This window comes from Halichoerus grypus, chromosome 1 (genome assembly GCF_964656455.1).
Source record: "Halichoerus grypus chromosome 1, mHalGry1.hap1.1, whole genome shotgun sequence".
Lineage (NCBI taxonomy): Eukaryota > Metazoa > Chordata > Mammalia > Carnivora > Phocidae > Halichoerus > Halichoerus grypus.
In genome coordinates, this window is record NC_135712.1 from 121,228,081 (window position 1) to 121,243,999 (window position 15,919).

Sequence of the window (15,919 nt, forward strand, 5' to 3'; positions counted from 1 at the left end):
CTTGGGAGCCAGTCAGACAAAGATTCCTGAGCTGCCTTTCACACCTACTGAATCAGAGTGTTTCCGGGTGGGGCCTTGCAATTTATTTTTAACAAGCTCCTGGCATGATTCTGGAGTTCCATCAGGGTTGGTTGTGAGGTATCAATGGCCAGCCCACCCCTTGCAGTAGAGTGGCCCACACTCACCCTGACCGTGTAGATAGCAGCGGAATGTCCAGGGCCCGCACTGTTTTCATGGTCTCTTGGCCAGCCACACTTGTGTTTGAGGCTCCTTGCTAAGAGATTCCTCTAGAGAACAAGTCTGAATGCCCTGATGAGAGCAGCAATTCAGGCCAAGAAAATAAAGAACCATCAAGTCACCCTATTCTGCTTTAAGCACCCTGCCGGCTCTCCTCTGCCTAAATCTCAGCACCTGTCATGACTCCCCAGTGAGCCAAATCAAGAGCCAGGCCACCGTCTCTGTGACTGCCCCAGAGTGAGTCCTGGACCACGGAATGACATCAGAGAGACAGACACTTAGGGAACAACTACTCAGCCCCAATGCTCCCTCAGTTTGGTGGAGACAAAGGAGTTGTCATTTTTTCCATTATAATTGGCCTTTAAAAAAAATCTTTCCCTACTCCAAAATCTCAAAGTTATTCCATGTTTTTATCTGTTGACTTTATATTTTAGCTTTGCACTTAGGTCTTCAATCTGTCTGAAATTGTTTATAGTGGGTAAGATAGGCATATACTTTCATTTCTCTCCAGACTCCCACTAAGGCAATTTTCTAATATCATATACAAAAAAAAAAAAAAAATTTCCATCCTTCCTCCTGACTTGTGAAGCGACTTTCCTCATATGTCAGCTTCTCATGTCTGGTGTATTTCTGGACTTGGCATTGAACTCAATGGTCTGACTGCCTGTTTCCTGCCAGTACCCCCACTGTTCTAATCACTGTGGCTTTGCAGCATGACCCAAGGTAGGTGATTCCTCTCTGTTTGCTTTTATTTTTCAAACCAATTTGGCTAATAGTGGTTATTTATGCTTCCATATGAATTTTAGAGTCTTGGCCATCTTCCCCCCAAAAATCCTCCTGGGATTTTGATTGTTATACTTTTAGTTTATACATTTGTGGGAGAATGGATAGCTTTACAATATTAACTTTTGCATCCATGAACAGAATATTTCCCTTTATTAATTCACATTTGGTTGCATTCACATTTAAAATCATAAACCTTTTCTATAAAAATCCCATACTTTTTTTGTTGTTGTTGTTAGATTACTTTGTGGGTTTTACACTTATTAAAAATGGTATTTCATTTTATGGGTAACTTTGTTGGAATTTGTTGTTGGTTCTAACTGTTCATTAATTCTCATAGGTTATTTATATATACTTCTAATCTCCAGTAAGTTTTTTCTTATCCTTATCCTTCTTGTTTCTCTTAAGTTTGTCTTCACTGGCCCAGCCCTCTGGTACCACACCAGGCAGCACCAGGCAGCGGTGATGACAGCGAGCAGGTCTATCTGGTTCCTGACATCAAATGGAAGTTTTTCCATGAAGCACGATTTGCACTGTAGATTTTTAGAGGACAGCCTTTATCTGACTGAGGAAGTTCACTTCAATAGCTACATTTCCAAGAGCTTTCATCATAAATGGCTTATTGAACTATATTCAACACTTTTTTAAATCTACTGAGATAATCGTGTTATTTTTCCCTTTGGTCCATTAAGGTGGCCGACTTAACTGATTTCTTTATAAAACAAAACCATCTCTAGTTCTTGGGATAAGCCCCATTTGAAGCAGTACATTTAGTTAGCCTGATACCTCATTTAGGTTTTATATACTCACGATTCAAAGTGATACCTACAATTTTTGTTCTTGTACAATCCATATCTAGTTTTGGTATAAAGATTTTTACAATAAATTAGAACACTAGTGGGACAGCTTTTCCGTATCCTCCTATTCTCTGAAACAACCTGTAAATAATAGGAATTATCTGATCAGTGAAGTTTAGGGTCTCTTACCTATAAAAGCCATCGTAGCCTCAGGCTTTTTGGAGTGGGAAATTACCTTTTCTCTCTTCAGTGGTTAATGGTGTGTATTCAAGGTCTACTTATCTCTTATTGTGGTCATCTGGGCATTTGTATTTTTCTAGAAATGTATCGTTCATCTAGGTTTTCAAATGTATTGATATATATATTTGTTTATAATATTTTATTACTTTTAATCTGCTTTATCTGTAGTTATTTCTGCCTTTTTCATCCCAGATTTTTTCATCTTTTTCTATTTATTAATAGATCAAGCTTGACAAAGGTTTTGCCCATTGTACTAATCTTTTCAGAGAACTAGCTTTACTTGTTAATAATTTTCTTTCCCCTTTACATTTACATTAAAATTTTTGTTCATTTTCACCATTATTTCTTTCCTTGTTTCTTTGATCTAAATCTGTTGTCCTTTTACATTCTTAAGAGTTGAAGAATTTATTTTCAGTTTTTGGTTTATGAGAAATTCAAATTTATAAATTCCCCTATGATTTTTGGCATTGTATTTTCATCACTATTCAGCTCCTGGACTTTTCATAATTACCATTATGACTACCTTTTAAACGATGATTTTTTAATAGTAATATTTTTAAATATTTAGACATGTGAGATTTCTAAGGCTATTTATTGTTTTCTGACTCCATTTCTTTATGGTCTGCATAGTGTGTAGGATAGCAATCCATTGGAATATACTGATAATTCCTTTGTGGCCTCGTGCACGATTAATTTCTGTGACTGTTCCATATATGATCAAGTTATTAATCATGTCCTTTTAAAAAAATATCATGCCCTTTGACTATTCTTTATCCTTGTTTCCTCTTGATTTATCATTTTCAGAGAAGAATGTATTAGAATTTCCAAGCCCAGCTGTTGATTTATCTACTTCTCCATGCAGTTCCATCGGGTTGTTGGTTTACATTTCCAGTTTATTTTATGCAGTACATACATCTCCATGATTGTTATATTACCTTTTTTAATTACTGTTTCTTTTATGATATAACATCCTGGTCTTTAGGATATATCCAAGTTACATTCTATTTTGTCTAATATGAAAATTGCCATTCTTGCTTACTTTTGTTTCAAGGTTGCCCAGTTGTATCTTTTTCCACCCTATTTTCAACCTTTTTCAGTTCATGTTATCTCATGTCACTTAAAACTCACCTTAATCCTTTATCAGCCCCATTGTACAGATGAGGAAAGTAAGGTTCAGAAAGGTTGCTCACAGTCACCAGCTATGGAGTGCCAGAGCTGAGACAGAGACCCAGGTCTGTCTCACCACCAAGTCTGTACTTCTCCTTCACTTCCCCTCTCACTCCTCTTTTTTTTTTTTTTTTTTTTTTTTTTAATATTTTATTTATTTGAGAGAGAGAGCACAAGCAGGGTGAAGAGAGAGAAGCAGACTCCCCACTGGGCAGGGAGCCGGATGCGGGACTCGATCCTGGGACTCCGGGATCATGACCTGAGCCGAAGGCAGACACTTAACCCACTGAGCCACCCAGGTGCCCCCCTCTTACTCCTCTTAAGAAAACCTTACATACTACTAGGTTTTCCTCTTTTACAGAAAGTCTAGTTTAGCAGAGGATTGCCCTCAAGGGACCTGAGTCTTCACTGGTAGACCATGCTTTATAGTTTACAAAGGACATTCTGCAGATACTTTCATTTCATCCTCCTAATACTCCATAAAGTACACAGCAAAGCCACAGTCATCCTCATTTTACAGATAAGGAGAGGCTCAGAGACAAGTTGGTACCTGCCCTGATCACCCAGGTGACCAGAACTCACATTTCACCTGCATATAATTTGAGCCCAGTCTTAAACATTTTTTTCCCCACCTCCTGCACTTGAAGTGTCAGCCTGTGAAGTCCGTATCTTAGTGTCTTAGTATTCCTCGTGCATTTAAAATTTCACCTCTGTCAGCCTCGGTTTTCTCATCCACAAGATGGGTACAATGCTGCCAATTTCAGAGAGTCCCTGAGATGAGTAAATGAGACAATGCATGTGAGGTGCTTGGTACCCTCCCTGGCTCAGGGTAAATACTCCAGAAGTGGTGACTGTTGTTGGCAGTTGTATAGACACTGGAGGTGCACTCTGGCACCTCTGTCCTCAGGTACATGCCAAGAACAATGCCACCTGGGCTATGTGTCCAGCTCTGTCTGACCCAAAGTCCCAGAAATTCTCTACGGGATCTCCAGGTGCCTGCGGCTCCGCGCTTTGGGAAACCACAGAGAAGGGAGAAGAGAAAACGAGGAGAGGAGGACACAGTGAAAGTGGCTGCGGCTGAAGGAGAAGAACCGCAGTTGAGTGTTGTTTTCCCAGCCTCTGCTGATTGGCTGAGGGGTGCGCCCCGCCCCTGTGAGGCGCCTGCGTGAAACTGCCCAATGTGGGGCGAGGGGAGGGGGCTCCACAGTGAGGCGTGGCAGAGGGACCCAATCAGAGCCTCTGTGCATGTCTTTCCTCAGTAGGTAGACGAGGGGAAGGCAGAAGAAGACTGGAGGGCCACTGAGACTGAGTCCTAAAGTCACTGAACTTTTGTCCCAATACCTCACAAGGCTGGGGGTCCCCGAGACCAGCCAGCAGGGAGACACCCACACCTCCTGGCAATGCAAAGGGCCATTCTCAGGCAGGGGGTCTCAACCTTTTGTCTACAAGACCACCACCTGGAGAGCTCCTTAAAACGTGGGTTCTTGGTAAGGGCCCTCAGAGATTTTGATTCAGGAACCTGAAGCCTTTGGGCAGGGGGCCAGAAACGAGCTCCCAGGTCGTTCTGATCATGGTGGTGGAGAGTGTGGGAGAGTGAGTGCTCAGGGCTCCCTAGGCGGGAGGACCGGCTCAGGCCCTGTTAGAAGGTGACTCCTCCGCCCTCTGGGGCTCCTGACTAGGGCTCCAAAGTCACTGTCTGTGTCTCCAGCTGTCACTCCTGAGAGAATACTGCTTTGTCATCCAATTCTTACCAGCAGCTTATGGACCTCGATTCTTTTACAAAGGGAGTTAACTTTTGTGCCACAAGAGCAAGGGGAGGCAAGAGCCAGCAGATGAAAAACACCATATTATGAGACTGCCTGGCTTTGGGCGCTGCCGCTGCCCCTAAAATGTGAGCCACTCCCACCTCCCAGCTGCTTTCTATAGCCAGGCAGCAGGAGTAGGAAGCGCTCCTGGGGGGGGGGGGGGGGGCGGGGAGGCGGGAGAAGCAGGGTCTGGTCCTGAGCCCCCCTCTGCAGCCTCAGCTTTCTCCTGCCTGAGGGAAGTGGGGCTGCAATGCCTCCGCTGGCCAGGTCTACAATCAGGAGATGATGAACGCGAATCTCCTCGCAACGGAGACACATTCAGAGCTCTAGCACGGTTCATCCTCCAGAACATGAACGGTACCCTGACTGATGTATGACAGGGGTGGGCACTTCCCCCAAAGCAGGCCTGGAAAATCTCAAAGTTGCCCAGGCCCGTGGTCAAGTCACCAGGACCCCGGATGCCTGCCCTTCCCCCTGCAGTGGCCCTCAGGGAAGCTTAAAAAGATGGGGGCCCTGGCCAGCCCCTGAGGCCTCCCTAATGTTAACTCACCTCTTCTGCTGTTAGTGTGCTTGGGCCCAAGCCTCCCAGGCAGAGTGTGCTCCTAGTTTAATGACAGCAGTTTTTCAGCAGTGGAGGTAATGAGAGCTCAGAGAAGAGAGACAGACTGTAAAGCAAACTCAAGTCTAAGTCAGAATTCCAGGCTCACAGAGGCCACCACAACGGTGCTACACATCAGTGCTTCATCTCTAGGTGTCGTGCGCTTTATTTCTTAAACCCTTTAGGAAAAACGATCCCATAGCAGCGAGAGAACGGAGCCAGGGTGATAGCCCGCAGCCATCAGCGCCAGAGCCCAGGCAGGGCCCACAGATGGGCTGGGGGCCCGGGCAGCAGCTTTGGGCCACCAGACCCTCTCAGGAGGCAGGGGGATCGGACGACCGCACTTAAAGGGCCTGCCTGCCACCAGGCCAACCTGGCTCACTCCCTGTCCCAGAGATGGTGGCTCCTCCCATGGGAGCAACCTTGAACACACACACAGACGTAGAGAGGTACAGAGAAGGTCTGTCTCTTTGTACCCCAAAGACCTGAGACTCGCGCCCTCAGAACTACACAGACACACGTCCACACAAGGGCACGCCCTCTTTGCTGGGAAAAAAGCCTCATGGTTCTTCTCTGCACCAGTGTGCATATCCTTACACTCACACACCGGCAGACTCAAACTGATGCTGCCAACTCCCTCCCACGCTCAGAGAAGAGAGGAGCCCCCTCATTCCGGGTGTCCCCCAGGGAGGTCCTACACAGGGAGGCCCCGTGGCTCCGGTCTTTCAAGATAGGCCCCTGCCCCCTGGTGCCTATTCAGTGCTTCCTCCTCTACTAGAAAACGGTCCCTCATTTCATGCACTTTTTCCTGGTGAAGCACAGCCTTTGACCCATTTTCTCTCCGTTCTTGAGAGGTAAACATTTAACCATAAAAACTGCTTCTAAATCTGCCCACCATTCTGCTTAAAATTACCCGGCCCAAAGTTGCTTTAAAGGAAAACATTATTTTGCCAACTTGAAATTCGTCTAATGCTGTTCTAAAATCCATAGGGTCTTTAACAATACACCCAGCCTGCAAACTGGCCTAAGTCAACTGGACCCAGTAGGAGGAGGACACCATGCAGGTAAAACTGCAGAGGCAGTCACTGGGGACAAGAATACCAGTGCCAGGAGCCTGTCCCCCTTTGCTGAGGAATAAGGGCTTGGAGCACAGAGGGGCTGCCCTGAGCCGTGCACAGAGGCGTTTTTTTCATGGAGACCTGAGTGTAATGGTGAGTCACCAGAGAGTTCAGACAGTTAGGTTTGCTAATGCCCAAAGGTTAAAAAACGTATTTTTTGCTTATCAAACTAGTATAGGCATTCCTCGGAGATACTGCCGGTTTGGTTCTAGATCATTGTGATGAAGTGAATATTACAATAAAACAAGTCAAGTGAATTTTTCAGTTTCCCATATAAAAGCTATGTTTACACTACACTGTAGTCTATTAAGTGTGCAATCGTATTATGTTTAAAAAATGTACATACCTTAATTAAAAAATACTTTATTGCTAAAAAATGCTAACCATCCCCTGAGCTTTCAGGGAGTCATACTCACTAATCACAGATCACCAAATATAATAATGATGAAAAAGTATGAAATACTGCAAGGATAACCAAAATGTGACACAGGGACATAAAGTGAGCAAATGCTATTGGGAAAATGCACTGATAGACTTGCTCAATGCAGGGTTGCCACAAACCTTCCATTTGTTTAAAAAAAAAAAAGGGCAGCAATTATCTGCAAAGTGTAATAGAATGACATATGCCTTAAAAGACCGAAAAACGGGGGCACCTGGGTGGCCTTCGGCTCAGGTCATGATCTCAGGGTCCTGGGATCAGGTCCTGCATCGGGCTCCCTGCTCGGTGGGAAGCCTGCTTCTCCCTCTCCCACTGCCCTGCCTGTGTTCCTTCTCTCGCTGTGTCTCTGTCAAATAAATAAATAAAAATCTTTAAAAAAAAAAGACCAAAAAATGTAATCCTTGATGCTGATGAGGCCACAGTGAAGTGGGAATGAGAATCTTTAAGGTGTTCCTAAGCTTTTTTTTTTAAGATTTTATTTATTTGGGAGAAAGAGAGAGCATGAGCATGAGCAGGGAGAGGGGCAGAGGGAGAAGAAGCAGGCTCCCCGCTGAGCAGGGAGCTCGATGCAGGGCTCAATTCCAGGACCCTAGAGCTGAAGGCAGATGCTTAACCGACTGAGCCATCCAGGCGCCCCCAGGTGTTCTGAAGCTTTGACATGAGTTAAACATGTAGGAATCCATGGTAAGGAACTTGAGAAACATGGACTAAGATTCCCGCAGCACTCACTAAGCCCCCATGGGACAGACTTTTCCTGAGAGCCTACTATGCACTGGGCACCGAGCCAGGAACTGAGGGCACAGATGTGAGCAGGAAACACACCCTTGCCCTAGAAGAACGTTCAGTTGGGAGGAAAAGTCAGGAAAATTGGCAGGTGCAAGTCCAGAAAGGAAGTGGGGTGACACAGGCTCCAGGTGCTGTGGGGACCCGAGGAGTAGGATCTGGGGGTGGGGGAGGGCGCTGGGCTTGGACTTGAAGGAAAGGTCAAGGGAGCCAGGCTGGCAGGTCAGAGGGAGAAAATCCAGACAGACCTAGGACACGCCGCCCGCCTCAGCTAGCCACATGAGGAGGACATGCTGGGAAATAATAATCAATGCTAGAAATGGTTCAGCAGCACAGGGTACGTATGAAGGATATCATAATCCTTAAACATGTTTTTTGGAGAATGTTGGTAATATAATGTTAAGAACAGAAAAAAATAGGAAAAAGAAAAAAGGGTACAAGTATTTTTAAAAACTGTTTTCATACACCTTCCATACAAAAGAAGTACACACAGAACACTGTTCTGGGTGGAGGGACTGTAAACACTTGTTCTAATCCTTTTAGGCCATTTCCAAATATTCTACAATGGGAATACTTTCACTTTTATAACCAGAAAAGCCAGATTTTTAACCAATTTATAACCAACGACTTAAAAAAGTAAACATAACAAGGGTAAAAGAATGGAGTGGGTGACTCCAAGGTTTTGAAACATCCCGTGTCCCTAAGAAGCCCCCTGGCTCTTTACTCTGAGCGTCTGGAGGACTCCTGGCACGCTGCCATGGGGCTTCTTGGGCAGAAGCGGCCACCCCGCTTCCAGCCGTGACTCCCTGTGTGGCCTGGGGGGGTGAACTCTCATTCCCTTGGCTTGAAAGGCAGGGGAAAGAGAACAGGGCTTTCCCCTTTACTAGTCCCCACTGGGGCAGAATATTTTCCCTCTTCACTATTTGCAGGAAAGGAGGAGGAAGAGAGAAAGCACTTTCCTCAAGCGTGTGTGAATATGTTGGAGCTTTAAGCTCTAGGTTTCCCTCAATTAAAAACCCCTGGAAGTCTCCCAGGAGGAGTAACTCTGAATGGAGGGGTGGGAGGGTCAGGAAGGGAGCAGGGAAGCCTAGGTCCCAGTCCCCTGCTCCTCTGTGTAGCTGGGTTGTGGCCTTCAGGGGACAGCATACAGCCCCCAGCAGTCCCCCCCCCCCCCGGAGTGACTGGGGACATTCCCACTGAAGTGCCAGCTCAACCTGCTGTCAAGACCGGACTAGGAGGCCAATGGAAGCTGGTGGCCAGCTCTCCACACTTCCTGCCCATGGGACAGGGGGCCACGACGTAAGAGGAGGACAATGGTTGTCGCCTGCCTTGGCCCTGAGCCTTATCCACCACGTGACCTCCCCATTACTAAGGCCCTCAGGTACTTGGCTTGGAGAAAAGGTTGCTGTGGACACTTTTTTTTTTTAAGATTTTATTTATTTGACAGAGAGAGGCACAGCGAGAGAGGGAACACAAGCAGGGGGGGTGGGAGAGGGAGAAGCAGGCTTCCCGCGGAGCAGGGAGCCCGACGCGGGGCTCGATCCCAGGACCCTGGGATCATGACCCAAGCTGAAGGCAGCCGCTTAACGACTGAGCCACCCAGGCGCCCCTGCTGTGGACACTTCTGTTGCAGAAAAATTCAGCCCCTTGTACCTAAAGCAAGAAGGTTAACTGCCTTGCTAAATCTGTTGTATTCTAAAGCTCTTACTTTTTCTGTTAAACCACTGTATCATGTGAGTTTGGGTATCCTAAATTGCTGTCCCAAAATCTGCTCGCCCCAGAAGGAGATTATGAGCTCAAGTGACCAAACCTGCCCAGAGTCCCCCTGGAGACTCTACCCCCTACCACAGCCAGCAACACCGAAGTGTCACTTCGTGGGCCCCTTCCAGCCTGGATTAGGTCCCCTCCCCCAGGCTTTCTCGGAGCCTTGCATGGCCACCTCGTAGGACTGATCACACTGAATCAGGAAAGGCGGTTCTAGCAGGTCTGACTCCCCATCTAGACCAGGGATTCCTTGCGGGCGGGGACCATGTGTCACTCTTATCATCGGCCAGCCTGCCCACTGGGCCTGACACATTGCAGAGATGTTTGCTGACTGAGTACAGCAATGAACACACGGATGCCTAAGATCCCTGCGCTGGGCCTGGAGGGGCGGATGCCCACATTCTGTCCCTCTTCTTGCCCAATCCTGGCCCAAGACAGGATCAGTCCATGAAGCATCACTAAGATGCGGGGCAGAGACCCAAGGGGCATGACTAAAACATGCTGTGCCTCTTCCTTCCCGAGGACAAGCCTGACTCCAAGCCATACGCATGACCTCACAGGGCTGCAGCGACCTCACAAGTAAGAAGTCCCCTCACTCCAAGCAGATGTTTAAGACCAGGTCCCACGGCACGAGCTCTGAGAATTGAGCTAATGGGAGTGGCCAGCCCAGCTCAGAGCTGTCATTGCAGTTACTTCCTCTAATTAACAAAAGTGTCAGTACCGGACAGATCAGGAGAGCCTGGGCCCTGACAGACTACTGCTCCACCCACAGAAGGAATGTCCAACTCAGCCCCAGGAAAGCAATGTACTCAACCCTGGTCCTCCGCCTGAATGCTGGCAGGGAGGCTTGGAGGGGACCATCCCAGGGACACCGCTGGGAGCCCAGGAGTGCTCCCTGCTTTGTGTGAACAGTTCACTTCTCCCTGGTGCTTGCCTAGCTGATTACCCCAAGGTGCACCCAGTTAGATGACAGGTAGGCAAGAAATGCTGCTGAACAGGGTCCTGTGGGCCCACGGCACTACAGAAAAGCCAACTTGGGACCGACTCATGATGGCAGACCAAAAGCTAAGATGACTCCACAGAGCATCTCCTAAAGCCTCGCCATTTTCAGAGGGGAATCAGGGACCCAGGGAGCACAGGGGCCCTTCTCAAGGTCCGCCCCCCTCCGCCGTGACTGAGCATCAGACTCCAAGTCCATACCTGCCACCACATCACATCAGCCCCCACCCCCATCCCAGCAGATACACGGGGTTAATTGTCCCCAACAAAGCTGCCAACTGATTGCTATCAGCTGGCGGGAGAGCAAGCCCGGCTAGAGCTGGGGCCACAGAGAGACGTGTTTGCTGGCGAGACCCCTGGTGATGAGTGTCATACTGGGGAAAGGTAGCGTTAGGAGGCCTGGGAGACTGAGAATCCAGCCCCCTGAGGCGCCCGCGTCTCCTCTCTGCGGACAGCTCTGCAGCCGCGGCCGCCACCGCCACCGCCTGCAGAAGCGACCCTGCCAGGCCTGTGGCGGGATGGGACGGCGGAGCTGGGGCTTCTCCAGCTCGGCGGCGGCAAGGACTCCACTTTCGGCACCGTGCTGTCCCCAGTCCCCAGCCCCGGCAGGGGGGGCTCATGGAAGAGGCTCTTCGTTCCTTGAAAAATAGACTAAAAACTGTGTGCAAGATCTATATAAAAGTCTATCACAAACCATTCACACACACACAACATTCGCACGTGAACAGCGAGTGGCAGTGGCTCCTTGCTCAGAGCACGAGCAGTGGAGGCAGCGTGGCCCGCTCTCTCCAAGTGGCCAGGCCACGTTCACACGGCGGGAGAATCCACGGCTTCTATGCTCCTGACCCCTTTTAAAGCAGAGGCATCCTTTCCTCCAGCTAGCTCTTGCACGGAAGGGAACCAGAGGAGGGGCAGGGCTGTGTGAGGTTTGACCAGAAACAACCGCGTTTCACAGGTGGGGACACTGAGGCCCAGCAAGGGAAAGGACTCTCTAAGATCACCTGGGGGCAGCAGGTTGGAGCAATGTGTTGAGAAGGAGCCTTGGCTTCATTGAGAACTAGCCATGGCCACCATGGCCTGGCAGGGGAGGCTCGTTCCAGCTCAGCCTGGCCTGGGCCTCCACCCCCTCACGGGGGCTTGGTGCAAAGTAGAACAAGATGCCCTTTCCAAGCAGCACGCGGACTGCGTTCCCCACATCCCCCTCACTGGGTGCTGCCGTGCAAGGGACGACTTGTGGGACTGTGCCTGAGTGCGGTAGCCAAGACCCTCAACTCTTCTTCAACCCCTGCCCCAACTATGGGTTTGCGATCTGTTATTTTGTAAAAATATTTCTTGAGACCAAAGGAGGTCATAAGTCATCGACCCCACTTCCTTGCAAGGAAATCAGTTCTCAAAACAGGGAAATAGGCATGCTGCAAGGCCCATGTATAGGGATAAAGACACCCATGCTCTAAAGTCGTGGGCAAGGGGCACACTGCCCCCGCCATACCCAGAGCCACGGCTCCGAATGTGTTCCTCGGAAGACAGGGACAAGACGGGAGAATATTCAAACAAGTAGCTTCCAGGTTTTCTGCATCATCCCCAGGCTTGGCAACTTCACGAGGCAGGGCGAAAAGCCCACCCTTGCATCTAGTTACTCACTCTATACAGGCGTTCCCACCACCAATCTCCCAGACCTGCTTCTCATTCTGGATGCCCAGCTCCCCAGATCAGAAAACAGTCTGGAAGATTCCTGGATCCCTCCCTCACACTAATCTAGAGGCCACCAAGTCCCCAGAGTCCCACTCTTGCACGTCTCTCGTCCCTCTCCTCCGACCCCGCTCCCATCATCTTGGCTTAAATCAATTTCTCATCTGGTCTCTCTTCTCCAGCTTCGTTCCTCCCCCCACACTGCTTTTTACAGGGTCTTTCCAAAGCCTTCCACAGGCTCCCTGTGGCCTTCAGAATTCAGCCCAACCTCCATCAAGCCCGCCTCAGCGTGGTCCCTGTCCACCAGCTCCTACTACACACTTCAGCCAAACCAAACGAAAGCACGTGGGCTCCCTCGTATACTGGCCATGCTGTGCTCGAAAGCCACCCCCAGCTTGGAATGCCCTTTGCAGCACCACTGCCTCAACCCAAAAGGCAATCCAGGCCCGGCCCACCAGCCAGGAGAGTCTGGAGAATGCAAGCTGAGGCCAGGCCCCTCCCAGAACTCTGGCAAGGAAGAGGGAGGCTATGGCCTGGGGACAATCTGCTATGGAAATCAAGTGGGATGTCCTTCACTCCACACTTTTGACCCTTGGCTGGACTCTGTCCAGACTCCTATCTCTGGCTTCTCTGAGACCTCCATGGCAATTACCTATATGCATCTACTTCCTGCCCCAGACTACCCTCTTGGTAGGAAAGACACCATCACCTTCCTCTGTGTGTCCCTATGCCCAGCTGGGTCAGGCCTGGGGTCTGTTTTATGAGGTGAGATAGCTTCTTGTGTTGTCTTACCCATCAGGCTGAGCTCCCTGTTGGCTAGTTTCACATTGCTTCTGGTGTTTATGTGCATGGGGGCAGGTGGTGGTGGTTGGGGCATGTCAAAGCTCCTACAGGATCTGATCCTTGCCTCAATTTCAGAAACACTGCCTTTTGCACACAACTAAGTGTCTAGAGGTGTTCCCTAATCTAAGAAAGGGCAGAAAGGGAGGCCTGTCCCTTGGTGAGGGCTTACAAGCTCACCCTCATGGACTGAAGCCACAACGGGGTCCCAACAGAGATCTGACAGGCATCCAAAACTCCTTCAACAATGAGCAAGGAGTGTGGATAGGTCCAGGCCTGCTCTCTGGATCCAGATCTTTCAGGATCACAAGCCCCCAAAGAATAATCAGGATAACCAAGTTTGGGAGATAGGCCCCAAATATTGTTCCCATGGCTGCTATCCTAGGAAAGTTATCACTGTGCTTTTTTATTGTGCACCCTTAGCAGAAGGTTTGGGCCTCCTCATCCTCAATATGTGTAAACCAATTTACAAAACTGTACTGTCAATCCATATATTAAATATCAGTGTCACGAAGTGAACCATATTCCCCAAACTGGTATGTTGAAATCCTAACCCCCAGTACTCCAGAATGTGACTGTTTTTAGAAACAGGGCCCTTAAATAGGTGATTAAGTTAAAATAAGGTCATTGGGATGGGCCCTAACCCAATCTGACTGGTGACCTTATAAAAGGGGGAAATTTGGACACAGATTATCTACAGAGGGAAGACCATATGAAGACATGGTGGAGACAGCCATCTACAAACCAAAGAGAAGCCTCAGAAGAAGCAAACCGTGCTGCCACCTTGATCTTGATGAACTTCTGTTGTCTGTGTCTGTGGTATTTTGTTATAGCAACCACAGCAAACTAATATAGTAAGGCTTAATTTCTCTCTTGTTTTAAAGATAAATATAAACAGGCCTTTCTAATATGTTCCTCGCACATCTCGTTTTGCTGGCTACTGTCAGGGTGGGGCTGAATTTTAGAATAAAGGCCCCAGGCCAGAGGAAATGAGGGGTCTGGTGGCTTCTGGTCATCTCTCCCTGTGGGCCTGAGTGTATCTGGAAGAATCAGAGAAGCACCCAGAAGTGTAGTTTTGCCACAGACCAGACCAAAGCTTGGACCCAGTGCCCCTGTTGCTGGTGTTTCCCAAATTCACCCAGGTGCCTCAGTCCCACCTGGGAGTGGTGAGGTGGGCTCAGAACTTGTTTTTGTTAAGTGGGCCAGGTGATTCTCAGGACCGGAAGCATTTGAGAAACCCTAGTCCAGGCCATTCCACACCAGGAGATGGGTCTGTAGTTGCGGAGTGTGAATGTGTGAATGTGTCTGGGCACGTCTGAGCATCCCTACCAGGCAGAGGGAGGGAGAGAAGCTGGTGACCCAGCCTCCCACCCCATCCCTTCAATCCCGGCCCCCTCTTGGCCCTCCTCTGTCTGTCCGGACCTCTGCTGAGGCAACTAGTCTGCAGTTTCTGTCATTGCTGCATTTGCGGATCCATTTTGCACCCAGCGTTCTTTCTTTGAATCAACAGGCCGGTGGAAGAAAGGCCTTCTGCTTCCCTCCTGAGTAACTTTGCAAAGTCCCAGACGCCCTTGTTTTTTTTTCCTGGGTGTGGCCCGCCCGTGACTTTTCTCCCAGGCTCTGGGCCCTTAAGTAAAACCTAAGTCACGCCCCCCCCCCCCCCCCCCGCCAACCTCGGACCGGCGGTGGGGAGGAGACTGAGGGACGCCGCGGCTAGGGGTCTGTGCTCCCGGCTTGGTGGGGCATCAGGGGTGCGGATCGCGGAGCTGCCGCCCCCAGCTCCCCGGCCGACCGCAGGTTCTTTCCAAACCTCTAAGAGCATCCGCCCCACCTCCGACCAGCTCACCCAGGCCGGCAGGTGCTGGTCCCGCAGCTCGCGGCTAATGAACTGGCGTTCGTTGTCTAGGAATTCGAAGGCGGCCGCCAGGCGCCCAAGCTTCCCGCGACGGTTCCTGCGCCACCACATCCACAGCAGAGCGCCGAGCAGCAGCCAGGTTATGCTGAGCCCCAGGTAGCCGGCCAGGTAGACGGGAGCCAGGTAGAACAGCACTCGCGCCACGAAGGTGTAGAGCTCGGGCAGCAGCTGGCTGGACAGGCGCGGCTCGGGACTGGGTGAGCGCTGGCTTCTCGGGGCACCAGGGGAGCTGGGGGCGCAGGGCTCCTCCGCTTGCATCTCGTCGCCGCCGTGTTGCCCTTTCCCAGAGCTTCACCCGAGCCCAGGTTCACGCGCCCCGACACCCAGGCACATCGGTCCGCCAAGTGCGAGAACCCGGGCACCGCGCCGCCCCTGCCCTGCGGGACTCGCCCGTGCGGTCTGGGCGCTCAGCTGTAGGAACGCCTAGCACTGGGCCGTGGGGTCTGCAGACGCGGTGCGCCGCTGCCGCGCTCTTCTCGCGGCCAGGCTCGCCGCTGCCGACGTCTCCGCCCCCAGGGGCGGGCCCGGGGGGGCGGGGTCAGGCCGTGGGCGGGGCGGCTGCGGGGTTTCTGCCGAGGAACCAGCGGGCGTGGGTGCTCTTCGACCCCAGCGTCGCGCTCAGGCGTCAGAGGGGGGCGCAGTTGCAACGCCCGGGTAGAGCCCTAGTTGGAGTAGGTGTCGCCCCGGGCGGTGTATGACTCACCGAGGCATGTGGACAAATGGCTTGTCATGGATAAACATCACA

General features: G+C 50.2%; 1 protein-coding gene across 5 annotated transcripts in view; it reads right to left on the reverse strand.

The window, feature by feature from the left end:
- Positions 1-15,671, reverse strand: part of ESYT3 (extended synaptotagmin 3) — a 49,356-nt gene extending 33,685 nt beyond the window's left edge. For all 5 annotated transcript variants that reach the window (XR_004917287.2, XM_036092136.2, XM_078071320.1 and 2 more), the window contains exon 1: positions 15,106-15,671. Coding sequence is in view for 4 of the 5 variants with exons in the window: in XM_036092136.2 (XP_035948029.2) it covers positions 15,106-15,432 (327 nt within the window). In the remaining variant the exon portion in view is untranslated. The remainder of the gene's footprint in view (positions 1-15,105) is intronic.
- Positions 15,672-15,919: the final 248 nt, after the last annotated feature.